Source organism: Erpetoichthys calabaricus, chromosome 17, assembly GCF_900747795.2.
Source record: "Erpetoichthys calabaricus chromosome 17, fErpCal1.3, whole genome shotgun sequence".
In the NCBI taxonomy this organism is placed as follows: Eukaryota; Metazoa; Chordata; class Cladistia; order Polypteriformes; family Polypteridae; genus Erpetoichthys; species Erpetoichthys calabaricus.
Genome location: NC_041410.2, coordinates 10,040,368 through 10,056,293, shown reverse-complemented (window position 1 = coordinate 10,056,293; position 15,926 = coordinate 10,040,368). Strand labels below are relative to the sequence as shown.

The following is a 15,926-nucleotide window of genomic DNA, read 5'->3' as shown; positions in this document are numbered from 1 at the left end:
TTTTTAAAAAAGATACTGCTCTGTATAGGACAACAAACTGAAATTTTAAGACATAAATGTATATTATAATGTCCTTCTAATGGAAGTAGAATGATGACTCTGGTAAAGCACAATAAGACTTAGGCTCTCATTGATCATCATTGCAGCTAAATACATTTATTTATACCACCATCATTTAACACACATGCTACATGTTACACAAAATGCCCTAGTTTAAACTTACCTTAGTAGGCATGTTTGTTATAAAATAACTGTTCATTAATGCAAACTTCTCTTAAATCATGGGCTAGTTATGTCACTGAATGGACTTTGTGGCAAATTAAACTGTTGTAAATTATAGTTGAAAATGTGAAAATGTGCGATAAGGTAACAGTTTAAGTGGTGGGGAGCAGCATATATTGTGTGAGCAGTAAAAAGAAGCCACACAAAAAACACACGTATAAAAAACAAGTATAGTTAGTCCCAAAAAATTATCATGAGTAAGTGGCACTGACCAATTAAAGAAATATAAGTCTGTTGGGAAGTTTGGTATTTCTTAAAGTGTGAAAATCGAAAGATTTGATTATATTCACGTGCCTATATGTATAACATCATTATGTGTTTATTAGGGCACATGCGGGAGGCTCCATCACCACTGATGATGCATTCCCCACAAATGACACAGTTTCAACCTATGGTGCACCAGTCTCCCCCTGAACAGAATGTACAGCCTAAAAAGCAGGTAATTCTACCCTGTCTTTTTCCCATTTGTTAGAATGTTTCAGGTATTCTATTTATCCTCGTCCATCACCTAAATTTTGACATGTATGCTTTTTTTCAAAACAATTTTTGAAAAGATGTTAAAAGGGAACAGTTTCTTTGTAGTCATAATAAGGATACCTGTGGAAATTGCCTTCTTTATAATAACATAAAATGTCACTGTAAATAATATTTTAATTTTGTGATTATAAGGTTTTACTTACATTTTACTAATTCCCGCCATAAACTGTTTCTCTCATGTTTGCCTTATAAATAAATTCTTGACACTTTGGTAGTGTTTGCTTATTTGTTATGGAATTGAAATTTAAACTTCATCTGTTTCTATGTACCCAAACCATTTTCATTCAGTCTTTCATGTAATTTTTCTTTAGTTGTCAAAACTTATCTAATATATACCTCAAATTTGAGCCATACAGACTTGACATTTGCAAAAGTTCTTTAACCAAATTACTGTACTTCAGAACAGCAGATTTTTTAGCTTAATTGTCAAGTAACCTTGTAAAAGTGTACAGAGTTGATGAAAAACTCACTACCCAAATATTTATGACCATGGCTCCAAAACAAGTCTTCTAAATTGAAATGTTTGGTGTTTGCCACCTCTATAACTTTCAGTGAAACATAAAAGGGTTGGATATACACAGAAACAGATTTTTCAACAAAAAATACCAAAGTCTAAGCTTGAAATTAAGAGGTATTTCTTTTTATTTTATTTTATTTTTTAACTAGCAAATTTTAACTGGAAATACTGAAAACATGATCAAGCACTATAAAACATATACATTCCCCAAACCAGTTGATTACATTCAGGGTTATCAGAGGCTATATCTTATACTGGTAGCACTGAATGGAAAGAACGAAACTGCCTTGGCGAAAGCACCAGTCTGTTACAAGGCACACATCTACTTATTCATGCAGTGGCCAATTTAGAATCTGTAATTAATCTAACTTGCCCTTCTTTGTAATATTCTATTCATTTTTATTATAGAAATCTGTCCTTATAATGTGCAGTTCTGTACAGTCTAATAAAGCTAGATTACTTTGACGTCACCTGAAATTAAGTCTTTAAAAAAAAAAAAAAAAAAAAAACTGGGTCAAAATTAAGACACAGTATAATTTAGGGAAGTTTGGAAAAAATAAAAAAACTAAATGCCTTTTTGGCAAAGCTATATATTTAGTACAGTCTATCTTGCATTAGATCTTTAAAATATCAATCTAAACAAAAAGGTTTCTTTGTGAGCTACAAAGAACAGTTCAATGGTGCTGATTTTGTAAATGGTTATAGATTAGGTCCTATGTGCTAAAATATGTGAATTGCATATTTTTTTTATTTGTGTTTTATAGTGTATGATTGTTGTTTGGAAACTAAGTCAACCCAGAATCTTGTTGTCTACAAATGATTTAGCAACAGTTTCCTATCAACATACAGTGCAGAAGAGGACGAGGCAGCAACAATTCCTCTGGACTGCTCCCAGGCCCCATCTTGAATGGATTTCTTCACTGGTCTCTGGCCTACCGAAGCTTTGTGGTGCTAGTCTGTCATCACATTTAGGAAGGATTCTTGCTTAGAGGTGTTCAGTCATACTCCTTAAAATACTAAATTTTACCTACTGGCTATTGAGACAAGCACATACACCAAATGTTTGAACCAGCAGGTCCTGTTATAGTGAGCAGGATTGCTGTTACGAAAACACGTCATAAGTTAGTTAAGTCTAAACCCAGTTTGCATTCCCTATAGTTGATGACAATTTAGTGCTTCTTGAATTCTGTTCTACATTGATAGGAGTAGCCAATATTAAATAATCAAAGTGTACCGTCAAAACCTGCAAAATCAGCTATCATACCATTATTGAATTTCTAACACTACAGAGCAGTACACCTCTGGAAATTCATTCTCATCTAGTCAGTATGTATTAGAGCCAGTCTTTTCATCATATACAAGAGGTACACTACAAAATTCTGTAATAGCATGACTCCTCTTGGACAAGACAGAAAGTTTTCCCAATTTTCCACACTGACAGCTGAGTAAAATGCCCCCACTGTGAAGAAATCAGAGAGAATGAAAAAGAGTGAATGGTTGTGAGATAGCAGATATTGTATTGTAGGGATTAACTATAGGTCAGGGAGTTCCATCCTTTATGAGCATTTAGACATATTCAAGGTTTGTACATGTCAGGTACCCATAATGTTGACTCCTGAAATAAAGCATCATGGCCCCCAATGTTCCAAGGAAAATCCTGCACAAATATATTCAGACTGGGGGAAATTTATGAAGCATTTCCTATCTGAGGATGGAATTTGGATGAAAGAATGAAACTTGGAGTCTCCCCCAAAACCATAGAAATTCGGGATCCAATTCAAGTAATAACATTAAGAGGTTGAGGATATAATCTTGTGTTGATTACATGGCGCAAACAGCCTATATAACTATCAGTTGTTGCCATTGTTAACACTACTTTGGTTAAGTGTTTACAGGAGTAAATCAAGGAAAAGCGACGGGTGAAATGTAAAATGATTAACTTAAAAAAAGCCTTGTCCGCTATACTCTCCAGAACAGCTGGTCTGTTCTGATGGTTACAATGACAGGGCAAGTAGTAAGATGTAGGATTATTGTCATATATACCTTTCAGAATCAAACACATGCAGTGGTGTAGCAATAAATGATATGAATCTTGTTAATGCTTTTTTCAAAAATATCTTTTAGTTTAGCTCACATAGCATTTAATTTTACAAACTCTTTTTTAACATCTAATGACATTTTTGTGATAGTTTCTAATTAGTTTACAAATTTATGAATAGGCCTTTTAAACTATCTAATGCTTTTATAAATCTGGTTGTGATGGATAAGCCCAGTTACCTCCTGGTGAGAACACCATCCTTTTGCTTTATTATTTAAATTCAAAAGAGAGAGAGTCAAGGCTAACAGAAACAGCCATGTCTCGTAGGCCCAAAAATAACTCTGGTAAAATACCATTAATGCAAGATAATTTAGGTTTCTGGATGCTGCTTTGTCTTTTAATTTAATGAAATAGACTGTCAAGTAGTTCAGCCTGATATGTTGTATCATTTTTACATAAAACATTTTGTCTTGAAAAACAATAATTACAATTATGCTTATAGCCATGCTATGATAGATCAGTCACCAATCTAAATTGACTGATTTTTCACTCCAAATCACTCAGTTGGTGATAGCTAACTTTTCTTAGCATCTGCTTTTCTAAGATTTGTGATAAGTTGTAGTGCTCTATTATATAAAGCACTGCTGTTCTTGAAGAGGTGCACGTTATTTTGTAGCTGGGATACAGAGATCAGCCACTTGGGCTTTAGAAGAGAGAAGACAGTCATGCACCAATTTACAGCCTACCGAGTTGAAGTGATCCAAACTTACGGCCAGGAGACAATGGAAAACAATAGGATAATTATGTTCTAGAAATTGCTAAAACCAACCAAAATAATAAATCTTTTGGTGGTATTATTGTTTCACAAGGTCTCATGTTTTCTGATTCTTGGAGGGGCCCTTTAAGGTTTGTTTAGATTAGCATTACTGTATGTGGCTAATTCTTATGCATTCGGCCTGCTCTGCTTTCCTTACACCTGTGTTTTTCAACCAGTGACTGTTTTCCCTTTTTAAATTTATTGACGTCCCACTACCAACAATTTCAAGCCACCATCTTAGTGAAACAAATGTGAGCGGGGGTACCCCTTGGCAAAACACGCACAATGGGGAAGCATATCGTAATGCGCTACCAGTCATTTAGGTGACCTGACGCAACCCACTTGCGACCCACCCATGGACCAACAACTGCAACCCAGTGTTGCCAAAATTAATTGCTTCCATTAGCCTGAAATAGTACAGAATAAGGTATTATACTGGAAAGATTAAGGGGTGTGCCTTATTTAGGGATGATATGACAAGAATATTCAGTGATGCAATATTTTTTTTTATTCAGCCACAGACTCAGGTCTTCTATAGAATGTTTTCTGTTCAAGAAATATCAAAATGAGAACCATTTCATTTTTGAAGCCGATTATTTTTGTTAGTAATCATGATCGCTAGTATATTTAGTTCACTTTTCCTTCTGTGAAGTTATCCATCTTGTTTTATCCATCCATCACTGAGCTATGCTATAATTGCCAAAAATGCATAACTTTAATTATCCACTGAAATTATAATTCTTGGCTAAACCAGAATGAAAAATTTAAAACACTGGTCCAAATGGTGAATACATTTTTGTTTCTCGTTTATTTTTGTCTTTTGTTTTTGTACCATTGCCTTAAACAAATATTAAATCAGTTTCACATTTTGATTTATGCTTTTAATGAAATTATACTTTGAAACTCAGTCAGTGTTTTCAAAGAGGATATATTTAATAAATTAGCTGAAAATACATAAAATTAAAACAGTAGTAAAATAGTTTTATACACTGTCAGTCATGACTTATAAATAAGTCTTATCAACTGTGTTCTTTCTCTTTATGAAGACAAATAAAAGCAATTTTTTTAAACTTTAATAAAAGGTTAGATGAAGAAAAATTTTTAACCCATCTTAAAACTGAAAGTCCTTGTATGATCAACTTTGTTACTTGGAATGTAATTTTCTATTATTTTTGACTATTCTTTTGTATTGATTTAATTTTTTTTTGTTTTTTGGCTGATCCATTTCAGGAGCAAAGACATCAGTCAGTGGTTCAATCACAATCTATAGGCGGAGTAAAAGAAGATAAAGTTCATTCTCCTGTCATCCGGCCAGAGTCATTCAGCTTGTCTGTTCGCCAGGAGCCAGCCAAGCACTCGGACAGCATTAAGCCTCCTGTGCACATTCAGCAAAGTGAGTTGCATTCCAGTTCTTTTTATGCCAAGAATCAAAAATACTGTATAAATGTCATTCCCAATAGCCTAGTATAATTAAACTAACAGTTTGATTAGTCAGTGCTTATTTTATACTTTGCCATAAATCGTGTATTGTGTTATATTTTACATCAAGGATTGGGACACAGTGTCTAAGAGGTACTATGTTTTATAGACCAAGCATTTGAGTTTAACTTGCAAGGTTGTGGTATTAGTTCACACTAGATAAACTCTGTGTGACTCCAAGCAATGCAGTAAATCAGCCATTGCTATGGGATATATCACTTTGGATTTAGAAATTTAGTGACAGCAAGATTTAGATTTTTGTGGTTTTGGCATTCTTCTTAACTAGATTCTGAAACAAGAAGCATACATTATAAACTGGAAATACTAGAAAGCTGTAGTTCATTTTGTGCTACAGCGGTGCTAATCTTTGGCCAAATACAGAATTAGCACTGCAGAATACCTATTTAAGGTTTTAAGATGAAAATCTTTTGATCACACCCTGTATACATTGTGTTTAAATGAAAAGCCCCCCAACACATTAAAATTGTCATTCATATTTATATACAACTTAGCCTTTTTTTTAAAAAAAAAAATATATATAGTACTTGTTTATAATATTACAAAGAAGCACATTTACTATTTCAGGGTCTGAGCTTAAACCTATGGAGTCATCACGGCCTGTTATCCGCCCCTCTGACCAGAGTGGACCAGCTGCTTCAGCTCAGGACAAAGACAAGTTAAAACAAGAGCCTAAAACACCTGTTGCACCTAAAAAGGTAACTCACTGAACATGAGACACTTGCATTAACTTTATTTAATCATTGTTGATTAATAATTACAAATTTTAATGACAGGATTTAAAACTCAAGAACATGGGATCATGGGCAAGTCTAGTACAGAAATCAACTTCGGCTCCTTCATCAACTGTAAAATCATCTAGTGACAGTTTTGAGCAGTTTCGAAGGGCAGCCCGTGAAAAAGAGGAACGGGAAAAAGCCCTTAAGGCCCAGGCAGAGCAAGCAGAGAAGGAGCGCATCAAGAGGGAGCAAGAGAAAATGAGGTTAGTCGTATCAGAATGTTACAGTTCTTTTGTTGAATGCCAAGAACAATGGAGATTATGCACTTTTGTTGGCTCTTCATGATAACTAATAATTTGGTTCTTTGGCATTTATAAGGAAACTGGCCTTTTTCATATTTTTCAAATATGTGTATGATTACCATATGCATAAAAACTGCTTTGAGGGTTTTTTTTTTTTTTCTGTCATTTTTAGTTGTCTGCATATCAAGTCTAGATTGTACAGAATTTATTGCTAACTTTTTTTTTGTTTGTTTGTTTTTGTTCCAAGTATGTTGATGCTTCAGTCATAGCAGGGATCTGCTGTATTACATCTTAGCAAAGTTCAAAACTCATGTTTAATAAGAGAGATATTTAAATTGCCATTTTGCATATATCCTGGTAGGAATCGAGAAGGAGAAGATGCTCTAGAACAGGCTCGCCGTGTTCATGAAGAGGCACGCAGGCGGCAGGAACAACAACAACAACAACAACAGCAACAGCAGCAACAGCAACAGCAGCAGGCGGCCCAAGCAGCTCCTGCCTCTTCTCAGTCTCTGAGCTCGCAGCAGCCTCCTCAGTCTCAGCATCAACATTCATCACAGATCATGCTGGACCAGCAGAGAGAAATGGCACGGAAACGTGAGCAGGAGAGGAGAAGGAGGGAAGCGGTAGGTGTTGGGGTTTTAAAAAGGTCAACACGTTAAATTTAAAGATACTCAAACAAAATGTAAAGTATGCTGAAACAGTAATTTGCTTATCATTATTAACTGAATAAAGAGATCAAAGTGTAGGCGGTCCATATATATAAAATAGATACAGGCCTATATGAATGAATAAAATCGATCTTGTATATGATTTGTGCCCAGTTTACATACATGTTTCTTGACCTCTCCATCTCTTATCATTCTGTTAATAGATATTAAAATGAGTTTTCAAAGCCAGTATTTTCACTTTTGGGTGAAATTTAATGGTAACCAGTTGATTATATTTTGAAAATTAAAATTGTTAAACTGGAGCTTATTAAAACCTTCTACCCTATTCTTAAATGTTGGGTGGTACTTTCTCCATATTGAAGCTTCATCTTAATGGTTAGTTTCTAGTCAAGATAAGAAACAAGTGGGTAAACAAATGGATGGTTTGCTAAGAGTCAAAAACAAGTTATTGAAACCTTCAAGATTTAACGTACCATGCTGTAGAATGTCACCGATAGATTTTTCTGGCATGTAGTGTTAGACTGCATGAGAGCTGAGATATTAACGTGCAGTTCTGTAAAGAAAATGCTTGTGATAGGAAATTCTAAGCTAAGGGAAAAGGTTACTCATATTTTCTTCTTCTTTCTTCACAGATGGCAGCTACCATTGACATGAATTTCCAGAGCGATTTGATGGCAATATTTGAGGAGAATCTTTTTTAAAGTGTGCTCCCGTTTGTGTCTCCAAATGGACTCTTAAAGTACTGTTTCGAATTTTGCTTTCCAACAAATCCTTGACGCTCTCGTGTTAAAGCAAGGGGATAGGAAGTAAAATTGAAAGACACGGACGGGAGTGGGGTGGGAGGGTCTTCAAGAGTAACATTGAAGGATGTTGAGGTCTTTTTCTAGTGCAAATGGAAGAACTTGTGAAAAGCTGCGGTGCGAAATGCGTGTGAGGACTGCAAACAGTGGTGTGAGGTCAAGGGGTCTTGAATACACAAACAGTCTGCCTTACACTTTTGACTTGTGTACACACAATATATAAATATATATATATAAATATAAATATACACCTGAAAATATGAACAAAGAATGGAGAATTCAAGGATATCCTGAGCACAGCTGTGCTGTTTTTTCTTTTTTTTTTTCTTGTCATCTGTAGGATGTACTACTGTAAATTTTCTTTTTCCCCTTTGCAAATACTCTGTTAACTGTTTATGCCATTTTTGCAGTGCATTGAGAATTTAATTTTTCTGTTTTTTTTTTTTTGTTTTTTTTTTTGTTTTTTTTATATAACAACTTGCTAGCTAATATTTTGTTATGCATTTCAACCCTCAGCCTAGCACCTACTTACTCATCTGCCCCTAGCTTAAATTGCATAAATTATGTCTCCTGTGGAACTGACTAAAGTGGGGAGAGAAAGAGACCTGTTCACGCATCACATGCTATAATCACTACACGTTAAAAATAAGGAAATTGAAAAGGAGGGTGAAAACATCTATTGTTTTACTACCAGAGCATCTTTTTCTGACCCTGTTTGAAAATCCTTCTTGAAGCTATATATATATATATATATATATATATATATATATATATATATATATATATATATATATATATATATATATATATATATATATATATATATAATTTATTGTTTTTATATTACCCCTTAATTCAAACATTCTCCCAATCCTTCTTGCTCACCTGGCCTTGAAAACAAAAAAGTCTTCAAAAATGTATCAACTTGATTTTTTTTTTCTCCCAAACCAGATTAATAACAAAAAGGGAATTGTAGTTGTCATTGTATGCAGAGTAAGATAGTTAATATTTGCAAGAATGAGTTTTTTGGGGTTTATTTTTCTGTGTGTGTGTAGGTTTTTTTAATATATATAAATTGGAAAAAAAAATCACCTGTCAAGATTTTCGGGAACAAAGCTGAACTTCTCAACCAAAGTCTGCGTCTTTCAGTCACGCTTGTATTCCTCAGGAGTAGAAATGACGATGGCACTGCTAACAAGGAAAAAAAACACGTTCTTCTGATAACTTGTATCATTGTCCTCGTTCAGTAGTAGTTGAGTGAAACTTTAATTTGTTTAACAGCAGAGGGTGCTGTTGCTCTCTCTTTCTAGTGTTCGGCCGTGCCTGTATTGTATAGTGATTATAGCTGGCATACATGTAATTGTTTGATGGGATGGGTGGGGGGTGGGCAATCCTTGCTAATCCTGAGGTCTGTGTAAAAGACACTTCACTCATTTTACTCTATTTTAAACCTTTTTTTTTTTTTTTTTTTTTTTTTTTTTTTTTTTGCTTTTTTTTTAAATTTTATTTTAAATGTACACCGGGTGGGGGTGGGTGGGAGGGGTGGAACACAATGCTTCATTTAATATAATCTGTTTTTATGTGAAATTGTTAGGTTTTTATACATAAATAAATGACAAAGATTATGAGGTGATGTTCTGTGTACAGGCCTTTGTGGAATTTAATATGGCTGATAAACATGTCAGTCAGTGTGTGTTGCCATTCCCCCCACACTTCCCCATTTGAGTGAAATCTCATTTCAGTGCTCCTTCATTCCTTGTCCTTATAACTTTTAATGTGTTTGGATATGTTATCCTTGTTATGTTAACAGTTTAAAAAGTTATGTGCCATAACTATCCTTATACAGTACAATACTGATGTCAGTATTGCCCAGAATTCTTCTTGGTATATCTTAAGTAAAACAGGAGGAATATGATTTGGTTTGTACTGATCATGGAATAAACTCATAACTTTCTTTTTTTTCTTAATACTGGGTGTGTCTGTTTTTCACAGTGTGCCCTGTTTTGGAAAGGACTGTTTTTTTCTGTTCTGTTTAATGCTGGGCTTGGAAGGGAACTGGGCAGTGGGGCCTCTCACCCATATGATCCAGTTAAAAGAACCAACCAAAATATGCAGGAGTAAAGATTAAGAAGATATTGTACCTTCAAGCAAGACTGTCTAATTAATATGGCTTTTAGGCAGCCTCATGCAATGTTTTGAAGTAGGGTATTGTAGTTCTTCAGGAAATCTCTGGACTCTGGAGGCAATTATTTAAATGCAGCACAGTTAAAACTTACATTTTAATTGAAAGTGACAGGAAGTAAAGGACAGGGAAGAGGCTGCTTTTGGGGTGTGATTTCTTAGGTAAGTAATTAAGCCAGAGACACATGTAATAAATTAGTGGGATTACGAGAAAGCACTTGAGAACGAAACTATGAAAATTGTGCTCGATAATGATGTTCTAATTACTCTTTAAAAGTAGGATTGGTAGTATATATGTGTGTGTATTTCCACAAATACAAACATACCTAAAACAAAAAACTGGAAGTTGAGCTTTGTTTTTGTGCTAATGCGGTCTTTCGGCCTTCAGTATTGCACTCTGAGATGTACATATATGAAATGTTTATCTTGCTGGGAGGGAAGGTTAAAGTTTTATTCCTACTCTGCACCAAAGAATATCTTTAGAACTGTAAACAGATACCTGAAATCATGGTGGAAATGTACAATGTGTATTGAGCTAGATAAATCTGTGATACACTAAAAAAAACTTGACTGTTGTGTGCAAGTATGTGTTCTTTTATCTGTACATCTGATTCATTGATTCTTCCTTTTAAAAACCTGAATGAATTCTGGCTTGGATATTTTAAGTAGTCACTGTGGGGGAAATTTTAAAAGTTATGGGGAAGAGAGTGTAAGCAGGTTTCAGGTAAAAAGTTTAATACATGTACGAATGTATCAATGCAAATGGAATTCAGTTTGTGTAATCAAAATGTAAACTTAATCTGTTTGCTCTTAATGAATGTATTTGATCTAAGGTATTTTATTACCCTAAAATCTTAAGATACATGATTTTAAACTGAAAAGAAAACTCTTTTTAATGATTTGAAAAAACTGTACTCCTCGAGGACTACAGTCTGTTAGCTGTTTCCATTGAACACTTTGGACTTTTCTGTATGAAAATGATACACTCTGCACCAGTGATAACTTGCAATCTTCAAAAGTGAGGTTTACTGTTTTCAGCAAGACCTCATGTGTGATTGAACATGAAGTGAAATTGTGTGGTGTTTTCTTCTCACTCCCAAGAAGAAGAAAAATGTTAAACCAGGAGGAGCCATGGGCCTTAAGGATGGGGAATTCTTCCCTTATCTATTAATTGATCCCGGATCTTTGAGGGAAGAGTCTCCTGATGCTTAGTGTCTTACATTGGATGATATGAAAAAAATTCAGTACTTCATGTTCCTTTTGATTTGCAAGCTTTTACTGAAATACATGCCAGATGTCTCAGAATAGTAGCTTGCTTTCTTACCTTCTGTTAGCCACAGTGTGAGACGTTATTCACTACTGTCTTTTGATAACAGTATGCTTTAATAAAACCAAGTAAAATGCCTCAGAATTTAAAAATATTTGAGTTCTGAGAGCTTATTTGAATTAATAAACTACCCATTAACATCTCTGAACCTTGATCAAGTCATTGTGAAAAAGAAAGTCCAGGCTTTGGCTCATGTTGAGGCCTACAGATGAATTCTATGAGAAATTGAAATTGTTCACCCCATTAGTATTTTTGATCAATGTATAATTTTAGTAAAGCAAGACGTAAGCAAGTAGGTGCATACATTTCTGGCAATTAAGATTGTTCGAGGCACAAAGTTTAGAGAAAAGCAGCAGTGATCATTTTGTTGTACAATGAAACATTAAAGTTCAGTGACACCCCCCCCATTTTGCTTTACTGTTATCATGCAGAACAGCAACATGTTTTATAATTATTCACCATTGTCTAATTTTAAATGGCTAAGGGAGAGGTCTGCCTTAGTTTTAACTATTGATATACCAGCTGCTAGTAGCTGTAACTTTTATTTGTGATTACATGAAGAGCCAACTGGAGACTTGCCACTGTCAGATGTACAAAAATTGCCACAAGTTGCATTAGGTTTTTTTTCCTGGCGCTGGAGCAATCAAGTTACTAATTGGGGAGCTGTTTGCTTGCAGTATTTTATTGCTTAGTATTATGACAGAGCGACTGAGCTTGAAATCCAGTGCAGTACTTCGACATGCAGATGTTTTAGAAAAGAAAACTTGTCAGATCTGCAAGGCACATTTCCGAGTATTAGTTGTGTCCTTTGTATTGTTTTTGTGTCAGGTGCTCTTCTTAGCTCCTCTGCAAGTTAAATTCTAGCAGGGACATTTTAACAGAGACAGAATTATTTGGGAGAAGTTCAGAGAAGCACATTCATCCTTTTTATGTTCATGGTGCTGATAAATTTTGTAACTTTGTTTTCCAGCCACGTTTTGTTTACTAATTACTTTTTGGAATTACGGATAGACAACTCCTTAAGAGTTCTCCTTAAATTGGTGTTAAGATTGTTGGAATGTGAATGTTAGTTTATTTGCTTCATTGTTGTATGTTACAAAGATAGTGAAGTTCTTATACTCCATATATTACAGTTTTTATACTTAATTAGAAAACACATTTCTAGGCCCTTAATTTAGCATTTGCTATGCATTTTAATTGAGTAGTGCAGCCTTAATTGAGTGGGTGAAAATCATTTTGTTCAAATGGTTTGCTTCTTGTAAGTCTTACATAACTAACTTGAAATAGCAGTATTAGCAATGCCAGACCTAGATATAAATGATTTAAAGCAGTGTTAAATACCTGTTTAATACAAATTTCTAAGATGGCTTCCAGTGGAGTAATCCACTTACAAGTTTGAACCCAACCGAAACATTGGTTTCCAAGTACGGCCCTGTGACTAATTAGGTTTTTGTACCAACAGTTGCACAACTGGTGAGTCAGTTTAGGTGGAATTGATCTCATTGTTTATTTAACTGCCATTTTTCTTTGCATGGGAATTTAGATGGGCAGCAGTGTGGGGTTTACATTAATAAGAAACATTGTTTAAAGTACTTAACTCTCTTTTGTTATTTTGCTATTATCTCGCTTTTTTCTGCGGAGATTGCTCACTTCATTGTGTCCTTATACAGACAATTAATGACCAGAAGAGCAGACAGCCATGCAAATGACACTGAATGGTGTAAGACTTGAAACTAGCTTGAACAAAAACCTGTAGCCATAGGAATCCCCCAGGAGTAAACATGGAAACCAGGGTACTAAGTGATGCTTCTCTCATAAAACCCATTTTTCTGCTTTGAACAAATGCAACAAATAGACATATTTGTTTTTAGTTGAGTGACTGCATGTTGAATTAAGAAATTTGAAGGTGTCATTATGCCCATAACAAGGTATTGGTCGTCTTCCTTGCTCCATAGTTTTGCGTTTCATTAATCGCACTCTTTGTTAGTTGACTCATGCATTGTGCACTTTTAAAGGCATTGGGGTGACACTTTTAGTTTTCTGTACTTGGACATTGTGAATGGGGTTGTGTTAAAGTGTATTTGTTAAAGACTTTTGTATTTGTCATATAGTGCCTTTCATACCTATGTGTCTTTGCAATTTTCAAGGTAATATATTTACACAAACTAACATTGGCACTGTGCTCTGTACACTAGACAATGATGTGTCAATCTGTCTATCCATCCTAATCTGTAAATTAATTTTTTTCCCCATATTTAATTGTTCAGAAAGGCCAAGTGTTTGTGAGGGAGGTTATACATGACCAAGTACAATCATATTTAAAGAAGCTTAAGTTGATAAATCAAGATGCAAAATAAAGAATTTCAGCAAAGTACTTTGTTGTGACATTTAGATGGTTTTACGCCTTTTGATTTTTCATAAATGAGTTCAGTGGAAGCTCTATAAACAAGGATGTTTGTTCAAAAAGAAAATTACATGAACAAACTGTCAAAGTGTTAAAGGAATACTCCATCCAAAAATATTTTATATCTTTCTTTTATTCCATGTAATTTGTAATGGTAGACGAGAAATTTTTGATCTCATGTTTTCATGCCCAATGGAGAGAAATAAGTTCACGATACAGTAGAGACCAGTGGTGTGTTCCTGAGCAGCACCACACGCCCCATTTTTTTAAAAATGAAACTTTTATTTAGGTCAGCCAAAGCAACTGTGTTTCCATAGACACAGAAATCCAATACAAAGGTCTTTACAAACTGTATATTTTCCAGAGATTTTGGATCCATTACGTTGATTTAGGAGTGCTTGTAATTTTGGATACCGAGCATTTTGGTTAAGAGGGATCCATGATGAGAAGTTTTAATGCAAGTGAGAAATTAGAATAGCCGCGATTTAAGCTAATGTGACTATAAATAAAAAAAAAAATGGTCTCTGTAAGCTGCCGAGCCGTGTAGATTTTTACTGACATTGTGCTCCCACCAGAACATTTTAAATTATTTCTGTTATCGGGTGGCTTTAATCAAAACTACTATTCAAGTTGCCAAACCCTTAATTAGTCAGCCAGCATGTTATTGTAATAAATGGATGACAGTATGATTTCCAAGAGCTGATCTCGTATGATGGTGTGTGAAATGGTGGTCTGTAATATCAGCCGGCATGTTATTGTAATAAATGGATGACAGTATGATTTCCAAGAGCTGATCTCGTATGATGGTGTGTGAAATGGTGGTCTGTAATATTTTCAGTTTTCTTTCCATCTGGTACAAGTTAATTTTTACCCCTGGAGTTCATACAAGTGTAATGTTGAAGAGCATCCTACTAGTAACTAAAAAAACCTAAGGGTCTGAGTTAGTGTCTCAGTTTAAGAAGACACAGCATTACCGCAGAGTAGTGACTGCCTTTGACCTGCTAATTTCAGTGCTACACAAACTGATTTTTGGATGAAAACAGATTTCTTTTCAGTTAGAAATTTAAAATATGAAAAAGTGTAATGGAATGAAGAGTTGCTTTGGTAGTCCTATTGTATATATTCTGCCAAAACTGTTTTCATTGTAACTTTTAAAATAGGAGGTTGGATTTTCTCCCTATTCTTTATATTTTCAGCAGGTGAAATACATCAAATTGAATTTTTTATATATCCTTAAGCAGAGGAATGCATCAACCATATTGTGTAGTGATGTTATAAGTATGGATTATTATGTGGCAAAATTAGTTTACCCCTTTCCTTCTTTCTTTCTGTGAATCTCTGAAGAAAGTGAAATGCCTAGCTCAGTACTGTAGTACAGTTCCATGTAGCTAAATTGCACGAAACCCGGCTAGAAATGTCCATGGAAGAACAAAGCGCTTGTATCGAGACACATTATGTTGATCATAGATAGGGAACTTGGTAGATATTTGGAATTATATACCACTTTTCTGTGCAGTTCTTGTAAAATAAAACATTTTTACTGAATTACACATCTGGCTCTCTTGCTTTTTCTTTGAAGGAAGGGAAAGTTGCTCATGTGCATGTGACGGTCGTGATGGCCAAAGCAACAAAATAACCATACACACCACTGTAGATTTTCTCCAAAGTGCAGAATTCTCTCTCTGCAAAATTTTTTTTTTATCTCCCCACCACTTCAATGGCTACCACAATTTGATAAGTTGCACCGTTTTTTTTCTTTTGTTTAGCTAGCAAAAGAAAATTATGAAAGAAAAAACTTAATACAAAACTAAAAAAAATTTCAGCTTTGAAAAGT

General features: G+C 34.6%; 1 protein-coding gene across 1 annotated transcript in view; it reads left to right on the top strand.

Moving 5' to 3' along the window:
- Window positions 1–15,642, top strand: part of brd4 (bromodomain containing 4) — a 131,622-nt gene extending 115,980 nt beyond the window's left edge. The window contains exons 17-22 of the mRNA XM_028823356.2: window positions 609–721; window positions 5,422–5,584; window positions 6,256–6,386; window positions 6,465–6,670; window positions 7,071–7,335; window positions 8,013–15,642. Coding sequence (XP_028679189.2) covers window positions 609–721; window positions 5,422–5,584; window positions 6,256–6,386; window positions 6,465–6,670; window positions 7,071–7,335; window positions 8,013–8,081 — 947 coding nt within the window. The 3' untranslated portion in view covers window positions 8,082–15,642. The remainder of the gene's footprint in view (window positions 1–608; window positions 722–5,421; window positions 5,585–6,255; window positions 6,387–6,464; window positions 6,671–7,070; window positions 7,336–8,012) is intronic.
- Window positions 15,643–15,926: the final 284 nt, after the last annotated feature.